The 14,904-nt window shown below is 38.5% G+C and overlaps 1 protein-coding gene and 1 long non-coding RNA gene across 2 annotated transcripts; one reads left to right on the top strand and one right to left on the bottom strand.

The window, feature by feature from the left end:
- Positions 1-9,223: 9,223 nt before the first annotated feature.
- LOC140790823 (uncharacterized) lies at positions 9,224-12,192 on the bottom strand. Its single transcript, XM_073141107.1, has 5 exons — positions 12,136-12,192; positions 11,725-12,059; positions 10,587-11,498; positions 10,222-10,455; positions 9,224-10,116 (listed from the first exon to the last, which is right to left on the bottom strand). The coding sequence occupies exons 2-5, from the start codon at positions 12,016-12,018 to the stop codon at positions 9,937-9,939; spliced, it is 1,620 nt and encodes a 539-aa protein (XP_072997208.1). The 5' UTR covers positions 12,019-12,059; positions 12,136-12,192; the 3' UTR covers positions 9,224-9,936.
- Positions 12,053-12,727, top strand: LOC140790824 (uncharacterized). The gene is made up of 2 exons (XR_012109451.1): positions 12,053-12,231; positions 12,373-12,727. It is a non-coding gene; the product is annotated as an uncharacterized lncRNA (long non-coding RNA).
- Positions 12,728-14,904: the final 2,177 nt, after the last annotated feature.

The following is a 14,904-nucleotide window of genomic DNA, read 5'->3' as shown; positions in this document are numbered from 1 at the left end:
TAAAGGCTATATATTCTTAATGGTCGATGATTACTCCAGATATACATGGGTTGCTTTTTTACGTGAGAAGTCTGAAACCTTTGAAGTTTTTAAATCACTATGCTTGAAACTGCAGAATGAAAAATCTTCTACCCTAGTTAGGATTCGTTCTAATCATGGTAGAAATTTAAAAATAAAATTTTTTTCATATTTTGTGATTCTCTTGGTATTCAGCATGAATTTTTAGCTCCTATAACTCCACAATAGAATAGAATTATGGAGAGCAAGAACCGTGTTGTGCAAGAAATGGCTAGAGTTATGCTTCACACTAAAAAGGTTCCACAAACGTTTTGAGCTAAGGCGGTCAATACAGCGGTACATGTGATAAATCTTGTTTATCTAAGACCAGGTACAAAAATGACTGCATATAAAATCTGGAAAGGTAAGAAACCTAGCGTTAAATATTTTCGAGTATTTGGTAGTAAATGTTATATCTTGCGTGATCGAGAACACTTGACTAAATTTGACACTAGGTGTAACACCCCCACTCGGCACGGGCATGTGCACGCCCACGCGCCCACACGGCATGCGCGGCGAATGCGACAAGTCGGGCGGGACCCGTCATACACAGATACTCTCATGTGCACATATAATTATGACATCATCAAATAAAACTTGCTAATCTATCCATGATCACATAATCCATCACCAGATAAATCATACTATTAACTAAATAAACCTATTAACATATGAATATCCCAGTCCACAACAATATACATGCCACAACAAACCATCAAGATACAATTAAAACAACTAATACAAGAGTACGCCATGATTCGACCTGTATCATACAAACCATTGTCTAATACAAAAGAGTACAAATATCAAATACTAGTACAACTCAATTTTTATATAAACTATCATCTATACTGTCTGACATCTATAGCTTATCTCATCTTTGCTTTAAAATATCTTATAAGGGTATCTTAAGGCGGTATCACGTACCATAATATCTTTGGGGGTTTAAAAAAAGGAAATAAAGAGAGTCGTGAGCAAAAAGCTCAGTGAATAAACCTTACTCCGAATCAGTGATGCCAAACAGAGAGTAAATCATGTACTGGATAATATGAATCAGCAAGAGCATCATGTCATGAATGAGTATATGAATGTATCCTCAATAATAGATAAATGAAAAGTAAATAATATGCCATAACTGATAAAAGTATATAATCCTCGACAATGAGTAAACAGATTTTCATATTATACTATCATCACAACTCTCTCTCAAATATGACACATTATGCATGCGGACTAGGACCATGCTATGATATCAAATGCAACCATATATGATGCATATTGATCACTCCATAATCAAGTAACCAAATGATAATGAAATCATATGCATTTCTCAACATCACAATCATCACCGACATCTCGGTATAATATCATCATACTAGACCACTATGCACAATCAACACCCGATACCCGATCTCAACATCATGTCCAAAGGTTCAGAGCATACTCCGCCACTTGCAAGAGTAGCTCAAATATAACCATACTCCGCCACCCGCTAGGGTATCAACATCCATCCAGATCGGGCACCCACATAATTAATAGAAACCTCGTGAGGATAACTCGCCACATATGCCCTGGCGAATGGTATGTGTCTGAATGTCTGCTGCGCACACAAACTAACGACCTCAAATATAAGGCCAACAGGATCGCGACTATGTCGAGCGATCAATCATCTCCAAGCACACCCTAACCCTCACACCCACTCGGGTATCCTCGCTCTTTCTATCAACTATCCTATCAATCACATTTCATGTTTTCCTTCTAAATAACAGATCATATGCATATATCCAGTACGATAATAAGTCAATGCATAACAGGAATTTAGGTAGAATAGGAATCAAGAAAAAATAATGCAATATAGACTCCAACTATATCGTCAACACATGCATACTCATGTAATCAATTACATGCATACTCATGCTACAGATCAACTCGGTATACAATCATAATAGTAGAATCATCTCCAATCATCTCTCTATATATCACCAATGTACTCATATCCCAGATCAGCATAATCAAATGCATGAAAAAAATATCCTCGACTGTAATCATGTCTAGATAAATTCATATAATCATGTTGGAGGCCAAAACATGCATGTACATAATATATAATATAACCTAATTTGAGAAAGGCGTCTAGGGGATAAGACTACTCACCCTGATCAGAAGATGCAAACCACGTATCCCTTATATTCGCCAATCAACCGAGTGACACTCATCGCTAGCAAAATCAACAGGGTCTCAAATAAGGGGTTCAGGATCTGAAAATGTTCAAGTAACATAAAGTTAGTTGTTTATCCCATTATAATTCGTTCGAGTAAAATATGATGATTTATTAGATTTTAGAATTTCTACTTATTTTTATAACTAGCTAGATTTTTCATTATAAATAAAAATATAAATATAGATAAAAACCTAATTATAATTAAATTATATCTTGATTAATTAGGGACTATGTAGTCATGACTTTATAAAATAATAAATACAGAAGCCGATTATTTTATTTGTTACAAAATAATAATGTATAATAAATTATTAGAATTATTTAAAATGTATCTCATAAAAATATTAGTATATAAATTTGATAATTATAATTTACAAATCTATATATTAATCTAATAGACATATAAATAAATAAATATGAGTATTACTTATATTTATACCTAATTAATCATCATTATACAATTAATACTAATCATATTGAAGAATATATATTATTACTAAAATAATTAATGTCTAAATAATCTATTTGCATTAATTAAGAAGGAAAAAACATCAATAAAATAAATAAATAAATAATTAATTAATTAATTAATTAATTAATTAGAAGAAAAAAAACTGCCTCGACCCAACACTGTGCAGAAAAAAGGAGCAGAAGTCGAGGAAGGAGAAGAAAAAGAAGAAAGAAGAAGAAGAAGAAGAAGAAGAAGAAGAAGAAGAAGAAGGGAGGAGCGGAAGGAGGTGCGGACCTGGGCCGGCAGGGAGGGCATCGGCAGCTGGTGGCCAGCCAGCTACCGGCCTCTCATTGGCGGCTCGGCTCCGACAAGCCCGAGCCCAAAGCAAGAAAAAGAGAAAGAAAGATAGAAAGATGGTGATAGAGAAAGAGAGAAGAAGGAAGAGGAAGAAGGAGGAGGCTCACCTGCGGTAGCATGATGACAGCGGCGGCCAGTCGACAGTGGGAGAGAGAGTCTAAGAAGGAGAGAGAGAGACCGAACGAGAGGGAGAGAGGAGAATAAAAAGATAGAGAGAGAGGCGGTGGGGGGGGATTGGCGATGGCTGCGGCGACGCGAGGGGGAGCGTGGCACACCCCCTCCCCCCTGTGCAGCACTGTGCAGAAAAAAGGAGCAGAAGCCGAGGAAGGAGAAGAAGAAGAAGAAGAAGAAGAAGAAGAAGAAGAAGAAGAAGAAGAAGAAGAAGAAGAAGAAGAAGAAGAAGAAGAAGAAGGGAGGAGGGGAGGGAGGTGCGGACCCGGGCCTGCGGTAGCATGACGACAGCGACGGCGAGTGGACAATGGGAGAGAGAGTCTAAGAAGGAGAGAGAGAGAGAGAAAGAGTCTAAGGGAAGAAGGAGAGAGAGTGAGAGAGAGAGAGAGAGACCGAACGAGAGAGAGAGAGGAGAATAAAAAGATAGAGAGAGAGGCGGTTGGGGGGGGGGGGGTTGGCGATGGCTGCGGCGACGCGAGGGGGAGCGTGGCACACCCCCCCTCCCCCACGCTAGGAGTAATGAGGGCATCTTTTTAGGGTATTCTAATAATAGCAGAGCCTACAGATTATTCAATCTTGACACTTCTACTTGTTATGGAATCGCTAATGTTATTATAGATCAATCCACTGCTAACAAAACTAAAGCTTCTTCTATTTTTCTTCCTACAGGTACACATGACCAAGACATTGGAAATGAGTTTGATCTAGAAATTGAGAAATAGGATGAGGACAAGGTTGAAATGAACAAAGATGATTGCAGCATACCAGAACCATCTGCTCGAGTGAAACTAAATCATCCACTATCACAAGTGATCGGAGACGTGAATGAACCAATTAAGACAATACGACAAATCCAAAACGAGGTATCATCTTCTTGTTATACATCTTCTTTTGAACCTAAAATGTGAAGGAAGCATTGTTAAATGACTCTTAGGTCAATGCTATGCATGAGGAACTAGAGCAATTTTCTAGGAATGATGTTTGGTATTTAGTTCCTAGACCTAAGAACGTGAACGTTATTGGAACAAAATGGATATATAAAAATAAAAGTGATGAACATGGCAATATAGTTTGAAAGAAAGCTAGACTAGTAGCACATGGATATACTTAGATTGAGGGTATAGATTTTGATGAGACATTTGCTCCTGTTGCTACATTAGAGTCTATTCGTATACTGCTTGCTATTGCTTGTCATTTAAATTTTAAATTATTTTAAATGGATGTTAAAAGTGCCTTTTTAAATGGTATCCTAAATGAAGATGTTTATGTGGAACAAGCTAAGGGTTTCGAAGATCATAAATTTCCTTCTCATGTGTTAAAATTGAAAAAGACCCTCTACAGGCTAAAATAAGCTCCAAGAGATTGATCTGAGAAGTTGACCACTTTCTTAGTGGATACGGGGTTCACTCGAGGAGGAGTGGACAAGACATTGTTCATTAGTCGTGAGAACAAGAGTTTAGTTGTGGCACAAATAAATGTTGATGATATTGTCTTCGGGGCAACGAGTCAATCTTTAGCTAAGTGGTTTGCAGATCTCATACATAGTCATTTTGAGATGAGCATGATGTGTGAGTTGAAGTTCTTTTTGGGACTTCAAATTACTCAATTAGAGAGAGGGATTTTTATCGCTCAAACCAAGTATGCTAAGGATCTTATGACTAAATTCGGTTTAGAAAATGCAAAACATGCTAGAACTCCTATGAGTACAACTACCAAACTGGGTAAGGACATTTCAGGAAAAAGTATTGATCAGAGACTATGTAGGAGCATGATTGGTAGTCTTTTGTACTTAACTACTAGTAGACCAAACATTGCATTTAGCGTCAGTGTGTGTACTAAGTTTCAGTCTAAACCTATGGAGACACATTTATTTGCTGTGAAACGTATCATAAAATATGTCAGTGGCACAATTGATTTAGGTATCTAATTTACTTATAACTCGGGTGCTATCATATCAGGATACACAGATTCTAATTGGGCAGGTTAATGTGATGACAAAAAAAGTACCTCAGGTGGATGTTTTTATGTTAGGAGCAATCTGATTGCTTAGCACAGTAAGAAAAAAAAACTTGATATCTTTATCTACTGTGAAGGCCGAGTACATTGCAGCGAAGAATTATTATTCTCAATTATTGTGGATGAAATAGATGGTCAAGGATTATGGCATTGAATAAGATACTATGGTGTTTTATTGTGACAACATGAGTGCTATTAATATATCAAAAAATCATGTTCAACACTCGCGTACAAAACACATTGATATCCGACATCATTTTATACGTGAGTTAATTGAAGATAAAATAATAGCACTGGAACATGTTGAGACGAAAAAACAGTTAGGAGATTTGTTTACAAAACCTTTGGATATACAGATATTTAAGTATCTTCGTACTTCTTTAGGAATTTGTGCTTTGGACTGATTTTTTCTTTCGGGATTTGTGTTTTGGTTTGCGTGTTTTTATTTCTTTTCTTTTTTTGTTAGGTTTTCTTTTACTCTATTTTTTTTATATGTTTCAGTTTTAGATTTGTTGAGAGTTTATTTTTTAAAAAAATGATGCACTTCTAGATTCAAAAATATATTCTTGACATATAAATATGACTTTTTCTTGATTATGAGTTATTATAGTCAATTTTGTCATCTTGTAGTATATTATATCATTTATGATTTATTCACTCTCTCGACTTCCATAATAATTAAATTAAATTTAATGCCCTCATAATGTGTGTATATTCTTGAGTGAGCATGACATCATGAAATATTTTCTTAGATAGTTTACTATTGACCTTGATTTGCATATTTTGACCTCATACTTAGTCACCAGTAATGTGTTCATAAAAGATCAATGAAAAAGGATACAATAAGTTAGTGTGAAAGCCATCTTGTTTAGAGTTCAGTTTGACTTAGTACATTGCTTGAAAATTTTTCAAAAAAACAAGGTGATATATGTGAATATCAGTTTTCACATTGTTTGATATGTACTACAAGAAAAGAGCTACCTACTCAAGTGTGAAAGCCATCATTGAACCTATATGGGTTCAGTGCGAGAAAAAAATATACAGGAAAAATTTCTGTCAAGTTCTGATGAATATGTCGAAAAGTGCAAAAGTGTATACATATGATCTATCATGTATAGAAAATTATAAAAGTACATGTGTATATGATGTGATGGCTAGAACGATATCTGGTCCGGACTGGTACTGGACATACTCTTAGCGTATGACAGAGTATGGTGATGGCTGATGGTTGTACTCTTAGCATATGATAGGGTACAACTATCATTGATATACCATTAGCGTATGGCAGGGTATGATTACTTTCTTCTAAGATACCCTTAACTTATGGTAGGATATGATTTATCTACAGAGATACCATTAGCGTATGGCAGGGTATGATTTATCTAGAGAGATACTAGCGTATGACAGGGTATGCTCTAAGCTTGTGATATGATGTGTATCAAGTTTGGGGCTGGGTACCGTAGTCCAGCATGGTGGATGATATTCAGAGTTGAGACGGATAATTGTGATAGTGAGAGATATATGGATTATATTTGACTCTGGCATATACAATTATCTAGTGGTTGGCATGTATCATCATTGATATTACTAGTATCATTGGATCATAATTGTTATATATGATATGTTGTTATATTCGGTGAGGTTATATGGTAATTTCATTATGTGATATATTTTTAATTAAGGATATAATATGCTCATTCATGAGAATTTATTTTATTCATATATATGTCATTGAGGATACATATATAAATGCTCATATATGGCATCATGCTGCTTTCTGATTCATATTATTCAATATATAATTTACTCTCTGTTTGGCATCACTAATTTGGGGTAAAGTCTATTCACTGAGCTTTTTGCTCATGACTCTCTTTATTTTTTTTTAACCCTTACAGATATTCTTGTATTAGTTATTTTAGTTGTATATTGATGGTTTGTTGTGGCCTGTGTGGGTCCTGCCAGATCATGTAATGGTCTAGTATATATTATTATGGACTTAGATATTCATATGTTAACAGATTTATTTGGTTAATAGTATGATTTATTTGGTGATGGATTATGTGATCATTGATAGGTTAGCAGGTTTTATTTGATGATGTCATGATTATATGTGCATAGAAGAGTATATGTGCGTGACGGGCCCTGCCTGACATGTTGTGTGCGCCGCGCGTGCCGTATGGGCGCGTGGGCGTGCACGTGCCTATGCTGGACGAGGGCATTACAATGGCACACGGTTGATTGGCTACAATTACTCACGATTGGCCACCCATGTGCATGTGCACTACGCTGTTTGGTTGAGGATATAATATGCTCATTCATGAGAATTGATTTTATTCATAAATATATATCATTGAGGATATATATATACATGCTCATACATGGCATCATGCTGCTTTCTGATTCATATTATCCAGTACATAATTTACTCTCTATTTGGCATTACTGATTCAGGGTAAGGTCTATTCATTGAGCCTTTTGCTCATAACTCTCTTTATTTTTTTAACCCCCACAGATATTATAGTACGTGACACCGACTTGAGATATTCTGATTAGATATTTTAGAGCAAAGATGAGGTGAGCTATAGATGCGAGACGGTATAAATGATAGTTTATATAAAAATTGAGTTGTACCAGTATTTGATATTTGTACTCTTTTGTATTAGATGATGATTTGTATAATACAGGTCGAATCATAGCGTACTCTTGTATTAATTGTTTTAGTTGTATATTGATGGTTTGTTGTGGCCTATATGGGTCCTGCCAGATTATGTAATGGTCTAGTATATATTATTATAGACTTGGATATTCATATGTTACCATGTTTATTTGGTTAATAGTATAATTTATTTGGTGATAGATTATGTGATCATGGATAGGTTAGCAAGTTTTATTTGACGATGTCATGATTATATATTCACAGAAGCCGGGCGAGGGCGTTACAATGATACGTGGTTGATTGGCTACAATTACTCACGACTGCCCCCCCCCCCCCGGCTCTCACAAGTTAGTTCTTCTATCTCGTCTTACAAATAATTTGATTTTCATCAAGTAAATTATAATTTATCTTATTTTTATTGCTTCAGGTTCGCTAGAGGAATTCACCGCTCAACAATCACCATTTAATCTCGCTCTGACCCAAGAAGTTTCCTCCTGGTGTCACCTTACAAAAAAATATCCTCCTCCAACCCGCTGGCTATTGTTAGCCGCTATGGCCTATGACAGTTACAATCCATTATACACTTTAGACCCACTCTATCACTTGGAATTATTTCCATGACAGATGAACACTTGTATCACTAACTTAATACCTCTCTTGCCATTGAGCTCAACCATTTTTTTTATGTTCTTCGTTCTGTCATTCCTCTTTGGAGAAGAAGATTGGATCTTCACTTTTTGTTACAAGCCTTACTGCCAAGCATGAAGATTTGATCTTGTTCCTTATATATACATGTTCATGTTCACTCTTTCAAATCTAAGGTCTTGGTGATAGACAATGAGACAGTGGCAAGAGTAATAGAGGAAGAGATAAGGACATTGATTGTATTAGGTTGTTCTCTTTAATCTTGATTAAAAGATAATTAATAGATAACCAATTTTGAATTTTTATATTCCTCTCAACTAGGGGAATTTATCTCAACTTATTGGAAGTCATCATAATCATGAATGGAATCAAATTGGACAAGATAACTTACAAGGAAATATTATTTATTTTACTTGGTAGGTTTTTTTTCCTACGACTAACGAGGTTATGAAATCGACTCCAACCCAAAATAATTATTGTGCAGAAAATTATTTAATGACTTGATGGCTTAGCTTATGGCTCCGCTCGGTTGATAGCTCGGTGGTACGATTAGCTTGAAGGAACAATTTGGCAACGCGATGACTTAGATAGCAGCATTTAGTTCAAAATAATTATTCGGCGACGCATATAGTATAAAACATAGACTATATTAAGTAAAACTTAGTATACCGATATTTCTTGTAGTTCAATGATTATTACTTATAAGAGACGTCACGGAATACAAGAGATCACGTACAGTAAATGCGAGATGCGTCAAACTTTCTTTGGCCTAATATTCTACATAAGGACTGCACTGCACGTCCAGCGAATTAAATTGATCACAAAAAAACGAACAAGACCTGAAAGGAAGTAAAAGAATGAAGAGGACAAGCAAACTTGTCTTGTAGCCGTGGTGCGTGGGCGCCTTTTCTTCTCTCCCATCATCGCTTCTTCCATGTGTTGGCTGGCCACTTACCCAATAAATAACGTTACCATCTTCCCCATGACCACTGCCTTTCTTACCGGTGCAGCCACCACCGTTTACCTCTCCACTTGACCAACAGTCCTGCTATTTAATTCACGTGCTGTCCACTTGGCAAGAGAATTTTAACAAGTACTTAGTCAGCCATTTGCTAGGACCAGTGGACACGTGATACCTGTCTCCAGATCACGACGAAAGGACTCTCGCCAAGAGTTCATCGCTGGCGTGAGACTTGTTCTGAAATTTACTGCCATTCTTTATATGGTCTTCTCATCTTCAAGTACCTGCCGGGTCAAATAATCCAAGAAAACCATTTTCTACGATAACCGCGGGTGAACGCATCTCGTACCCAGATAAGAGTCAATAACTAAGGCGTCAGAATTCGGAAAGGAGCTGGCCAATCATGTTGTCGCGATACGGTGTGGGAAACGAGGCGTAGAGACCATCACGTCCCGGCCGGACCGGATCAGGTCGAGACGGTCCGGTATGGTCAAGTCGAAGAGCCTCGAATTGGGGTTCTCTGCGTAGCACACGTAGTAGCACGCAACGCAGGCCTGCGGCAACGCCATCCCAATCCTCGTCTGTCCAAATTTTAACAAAGAGATTTTAGTAATTTCCACCTGGGAAACAGAGAGAGAAAGAGAGGGAGATCAATTAATGAACAATTTAAGAGTAGTCGGTCTAACCATGAGATAACCCACGAAGAAGGCGAGAAGCGAGACAGTGGCCGTGTAATGCTTGTAAGTGGCGAACGTCCAGGACGCCGCAAAGATTACGCACAATGCCCCGCTTGAGACGCCGGTCAAGAAGCATATCGAGCTGGTGATGTCCGAGTCCACCAGCTCCTCCATCTTCTGCCGCTCGAACAATCCCCACGTGCTCTGCGACGCCGCCACGAACCCCCTTCCGTAGGCTGCAATCTGCGACCAAATCAAAATAAATCCAAGTATCTTTGATTGTAGAAACTAGATGGATTTTTAAAAGCTAGGATCAAGAAGATATATTAAGAAGCATAAGGATTGACGATGGATTTGGTAGCTAGCTTAATTACATGCACGAAGGCCCAGCTGTTGCCGTAGCGAAAGACGGATTCCATGACGTGGAGGCAGCAGTGGGCGCAGGAGAACATGAACTCGTCCTCCCCTTCCAGCAAGTTGAGTCCACGGGCGAGTATCCGAAGCGCTTCGATGGTGGGCACGAAGAGAGATCCAAGGCAAGCGCTCCCCAGATTAAGGGAAATGGCGCGCTGAAAGCTGAATTGGGTAGTGGACTGCATCCCACGAAGGTAGTATAAAGCGATCACCCTGCTCACCGTTAGATTTGCCACGTTCCGCATCACCTCTGCAGTCCACATCAAGCTCAGCACCAACGCGATGACGGTGAGAGGCGGGTAGTAGAAATTGAGCGCCCCGATCACCGCGAAGCACCATAAGGAGATCCAGACGAACCCCAACCCCACCATCAAGTAGGCCGGCCCATTGACGTCCTCAAACTTGGACACGGGGAGCAACGCCCGGGAGAAGACCTTAGCCGTGAAGGCGGTGCGGCGGTTAACCCAGCACGCGTAGAGACTCGTGCCGATGGAGAAGAAGATAAGGGCTACGCCCATGCCGACGGTGGCCGGGATCGAGAAGCAGAGCAAGAGGATCCCCGCGGCCATCGTAAGGACGAAGCACGCCCAGAGGATGAAGTTGACCATTACGAACGGCCATCTGCGCACCGCCTTTTGCCACGCAAAGGCGAGGAGGATGCTCAGGACTGCAGAGCCCCCGATGGGCGGCAGCCAGAAGTGGAGGAGTCGCCTCTCTCGCCGCGCCTTGGAGGTGTTCGGGTCGATGATGCCTGCGATGGCTTTGTACACGAACAGGCAAATGGCAGCGGCGGTGATGGTGAGGTGGAGGAGGAAGAGGAGCAGAGAGATTCTGTTGGTGTAGGCCCTCGAATTCAGCGACGCCAGCGCAACCTACTTTGCCAATTGCCCATCATCATAAAAATAAAAATAAAAAAACATTTAAACAGTACTTTAATTAAAAGACAATAATTATAAATAATATTATTGTTTTTCCCCTCTTCACCAACTTATTAACATGGACTCCAATAATTATGTGAAGTAGTTTAATAATTGAAGAGCGATAGCGTAAAGAAATGGAGTAGTTAGTAAATGGGAGCTTGTTTAATAAATTAATTACTTGAGATGGGGTTGAAGTGGGTTGGTAAGAGGCGGCGGCGGCTGTGACCGGGACGGAGGAGGCGCCATGGGAGACGACTTGGATGGGGGTGACCGGATGCTGTGTTTGGAGCCTCGAAACCGTCGTCTCCCTTTGAGCTGAATCCATCATCACCACTACCTCCTTCTTCTCATCTCCTCCTTTTGGGTCTCTTTCCATGATTTTCTCATCAGCTACTTTTAATTCTCCTTCCATGCTCTTCTCTTGGCTTTCTTCTGTGACCCTCTCTTTCTCACCTCCTCCTTTCCCTTCCATCGCGATTTCGCTCAACAAATTCTGCTCCCCTTTACGATTTCCTGAACGGAACAAAGACAGCAAAGAAAGTTATATATACATGGACCAATAAAAAAGAAATCTTTCATAGAAAAGTACAATTGTTTCTTTCTTCCTCTGTCTCACCGGCAACTGGAGAAATTATCTATGATTCTAGCATCAATCGGCCAACCCACAAGCGCAACGAAAGAAGAGGTGATTGTTACCGTTGCGGTGGATTTTTCTACGTTCTTTAATGTTCAATTCTTTCTCTCTCCTCGTCAGCGTTGTCGGAGAGATGTGAAGGAATTATTGAATTATTATTGTTTTATTTATCTTCACATTTTTCATGCGCAGGAAATCTTAAGAAGGGGGAAAGGCAGCTACAGCGCGTTATCCTATTGGTAGGGGATTGGGTGTTTCGAAAGATCACATTATTGGTGGGATCTGATGCCAGCCGGTGAGGTTAAAAACTTTGAGCACTCTGGCTATTAAGTACAAAATTGGATGGTGATGGGCAAGATCACCGGCATCTGTGATGCGTGAGTCGGATCGCCGCCGCGTCAGCTTGAGCTTAAACTATTCCGGAATTGGATCGTCCGAATTGATTTAGGATATTTAGGCCCATTTTCCTGGACAACAACCAAAGGATTGATTATATAAGCTTGTGTCATGTTCTAATAGGCCTAAAGGTATCATTTTCCTTCCATCATCTAATTCGTTACAGCTAACTCAATACATACCAACTATTTTGCTAAAATATTTCTAGCATCTAATAGGCCTAAAGGTATAACAGAATTTAATAATAGACTGGCATAGTTAATCCTAGCATCTTACGAATTTTATAACTGCATATTTTATTTCTTTCGGAAAGGTTTCATTTCTACAGATAGGGAGATAAAGATAATACGGCTAGAAAATGCCACATCGAACAAAACTAAGAATTAACCAAAAACATTAATATTTCTGTGAGGTACTAATATGTAATATTTTTTATCTCAGAATTAAATTCGTAAATCTATTTATAACTGATGTGAAACTTAAGTTTTTTCATTTAAAATAGCGGTGCCAACATCTAAACTATCCAAAATGACTAATAGAATGTATTTCCACTCTTTCAAAACTTTAAGGATTAAAATGCCTCCATCATCACATATAATCTAAGAAACGAATTGACACATATCTTGTCAAGAATTGAAGAATGGTGTTTTTTCCAACTTCCGTATGGCCTCTCACAACTATATTTCTTTGATACAATGTATATGCTCCAGAACTTAGCTTCTAAAAATATACAATGGAGGGCCAATGGAGGGTAAATGCAAGCTCTTACACCTTATTTGTCCGGTATGAGGAAGAGGGGCACCACTTTCCAAATTCATTAAGATTATTTAAGAAGAGTGGAAGTGTTGTTTGTTTAAACAAATATCCTCTTCCGATAATATATTATCGTATAACAAAAATAATAGGAGTATTTTGAATAATTTAACATTATTTATAAGCAAATGGTGGTTATAGAATCAAATAAAGTAGAGGGGTAAAATGATTTTATAAGAAAAGTCATTTATTTTAATTTAATATTTTTTTTAACTTTGTGGAACCATCGAGCGAGGGTGAAATTCCGATAGTGAGAAAAAATTGAGTCTAAGAAGAAAGAAGAAAACACAAAACCTAAGTCCAAGGAGAAAACACGTCAAAAACTCAGATACATTTTTACAAAGCACAAAAACCTTCCTCAGATGACAGGATTTAAATATAATTGCATGTGAGGTTCAAACCCCATAAATTTAATGACAAATGATTTAAATATAATTGCTAATTTCCCACCCCTAATCTAATGGTTGAGATTAAATTAAACTAAATAAATTTAATCTAAAGTATCGATCATATGGTATCTGTCATTACAGAAAAATTTTCATTTAACACCCCCACTTTTATTTCTTTTAGTTTACATCCTAAATTTTTAGGTTATACAATTAGAGCCCTACCTTTTTACCAAATATCTACAAAATAACGTCCTATTGTCAATTTTTTTAGTAACATGTCTAAGGCTGTGTTCAGGTGTCGAAGAAGGGTGGAATAAACGTAATTATTTTAATTTTTAATACTAGTGTAAGAAGTAATAATTATATTTGATGTGACATAAAGTTACTATAAAAATATTAAGAATTGGTAACATTTTAAACAAAATGATGAAAATACTCTTGAGCTGGCGGGAAACAATATTTCAAGAATTTCACCACATTATATGGGTATGTAGGGTTATAACCCCACACTTAGGTATGCGGGGTAATACGCACTGCGTGGGTATACGGGGTTATAACCCTACACTCCAATGTGAGGGGTTATAACTCTATACTTAGATATGCGAGACTACCTTTGGAGAGAAGAGAGAGAGAGGAGATAACAACTGTAGCTCTGAGCTTCGCTTCCGTCGATGTCGGGTAGGTGGCAAGGGGCGTGCAAAGCTAGGTTGGATTTCTCACCATCATTGTGTAGTCAAAAGCTAGTTGAGGTGAGAAGCTTCTCAAAAGGATTTCATTTCGTCAGTAGTGGGAAGGAGTTCGCATCAGCGAGGGTCTAGTGGTAGTGGTTTCGAAGAGCTTGTCGCCGATGTTGAGCTTGATTCGATCGTTGAATTATTCCATCTCTAGACAGAAGAGTGTGGCTGAGCAAACCGATGAGGGTAAGCGGATTGGGTAAAGCTCAACTTTAGGCTGGGCGATGGCCTTGTGGGTTGAGTTGCATCATGTGGTGTGGATTGCTTCCGAGCTGTGGAGACAAATCGAGCGCAAGCTTCATTGAGCTGGAGACGAGTCAAGCTAAGCTGTGCTTTTTCAGTTCGAGTCGAGCTAAGATTTTCCACCTCTCGAGTCGAGCCGAGCTGGGCCC

This window comes from Typha latifolia, chromosome 6 (assembly GCF_019914945.1).
Source record: "Typha latifolia isolate L0001 chromosome 6, TyphaL0001v2, whole genome shotgun sequence".
NCBI classification, from domain to species: domain Eukaryota; kingdom Viridiplantae; phylum Streptophyta; class Magnoliopsida; order Poales; family Typhaceae; genus Typha; species Typha latifolia.
This window is presented reverse-complemented; position numbering and strand designations above follow the sequence as displayed.

Excerpts from the sequence above, each read along its gene's own strand:
- LOC140790823 (XM_073141107.1), bottom strand. The coding sequence starts at position 12,018 with ATGGAAGGGAAAGGAGGAGGTGAGAAAGAGAGGGTCACAGAAGAAAGC. Across the intron at positions 11,499-11,724 it reads CCACTTCAACCCCATCTCAA|GTTGCGCTGGCGTCGCTGAA; the intron begins GTAATTAATTTA and ends TTGGCAAAGTAG. Across the intron at positions 10,456-10,586 it reads ACAGCTGGGCCTTCGTGCAT|ATTGCAGCCTACGGAAGGGG; the intron begins GTAATTAAGCTA and ends ATTTGGTCGCAG.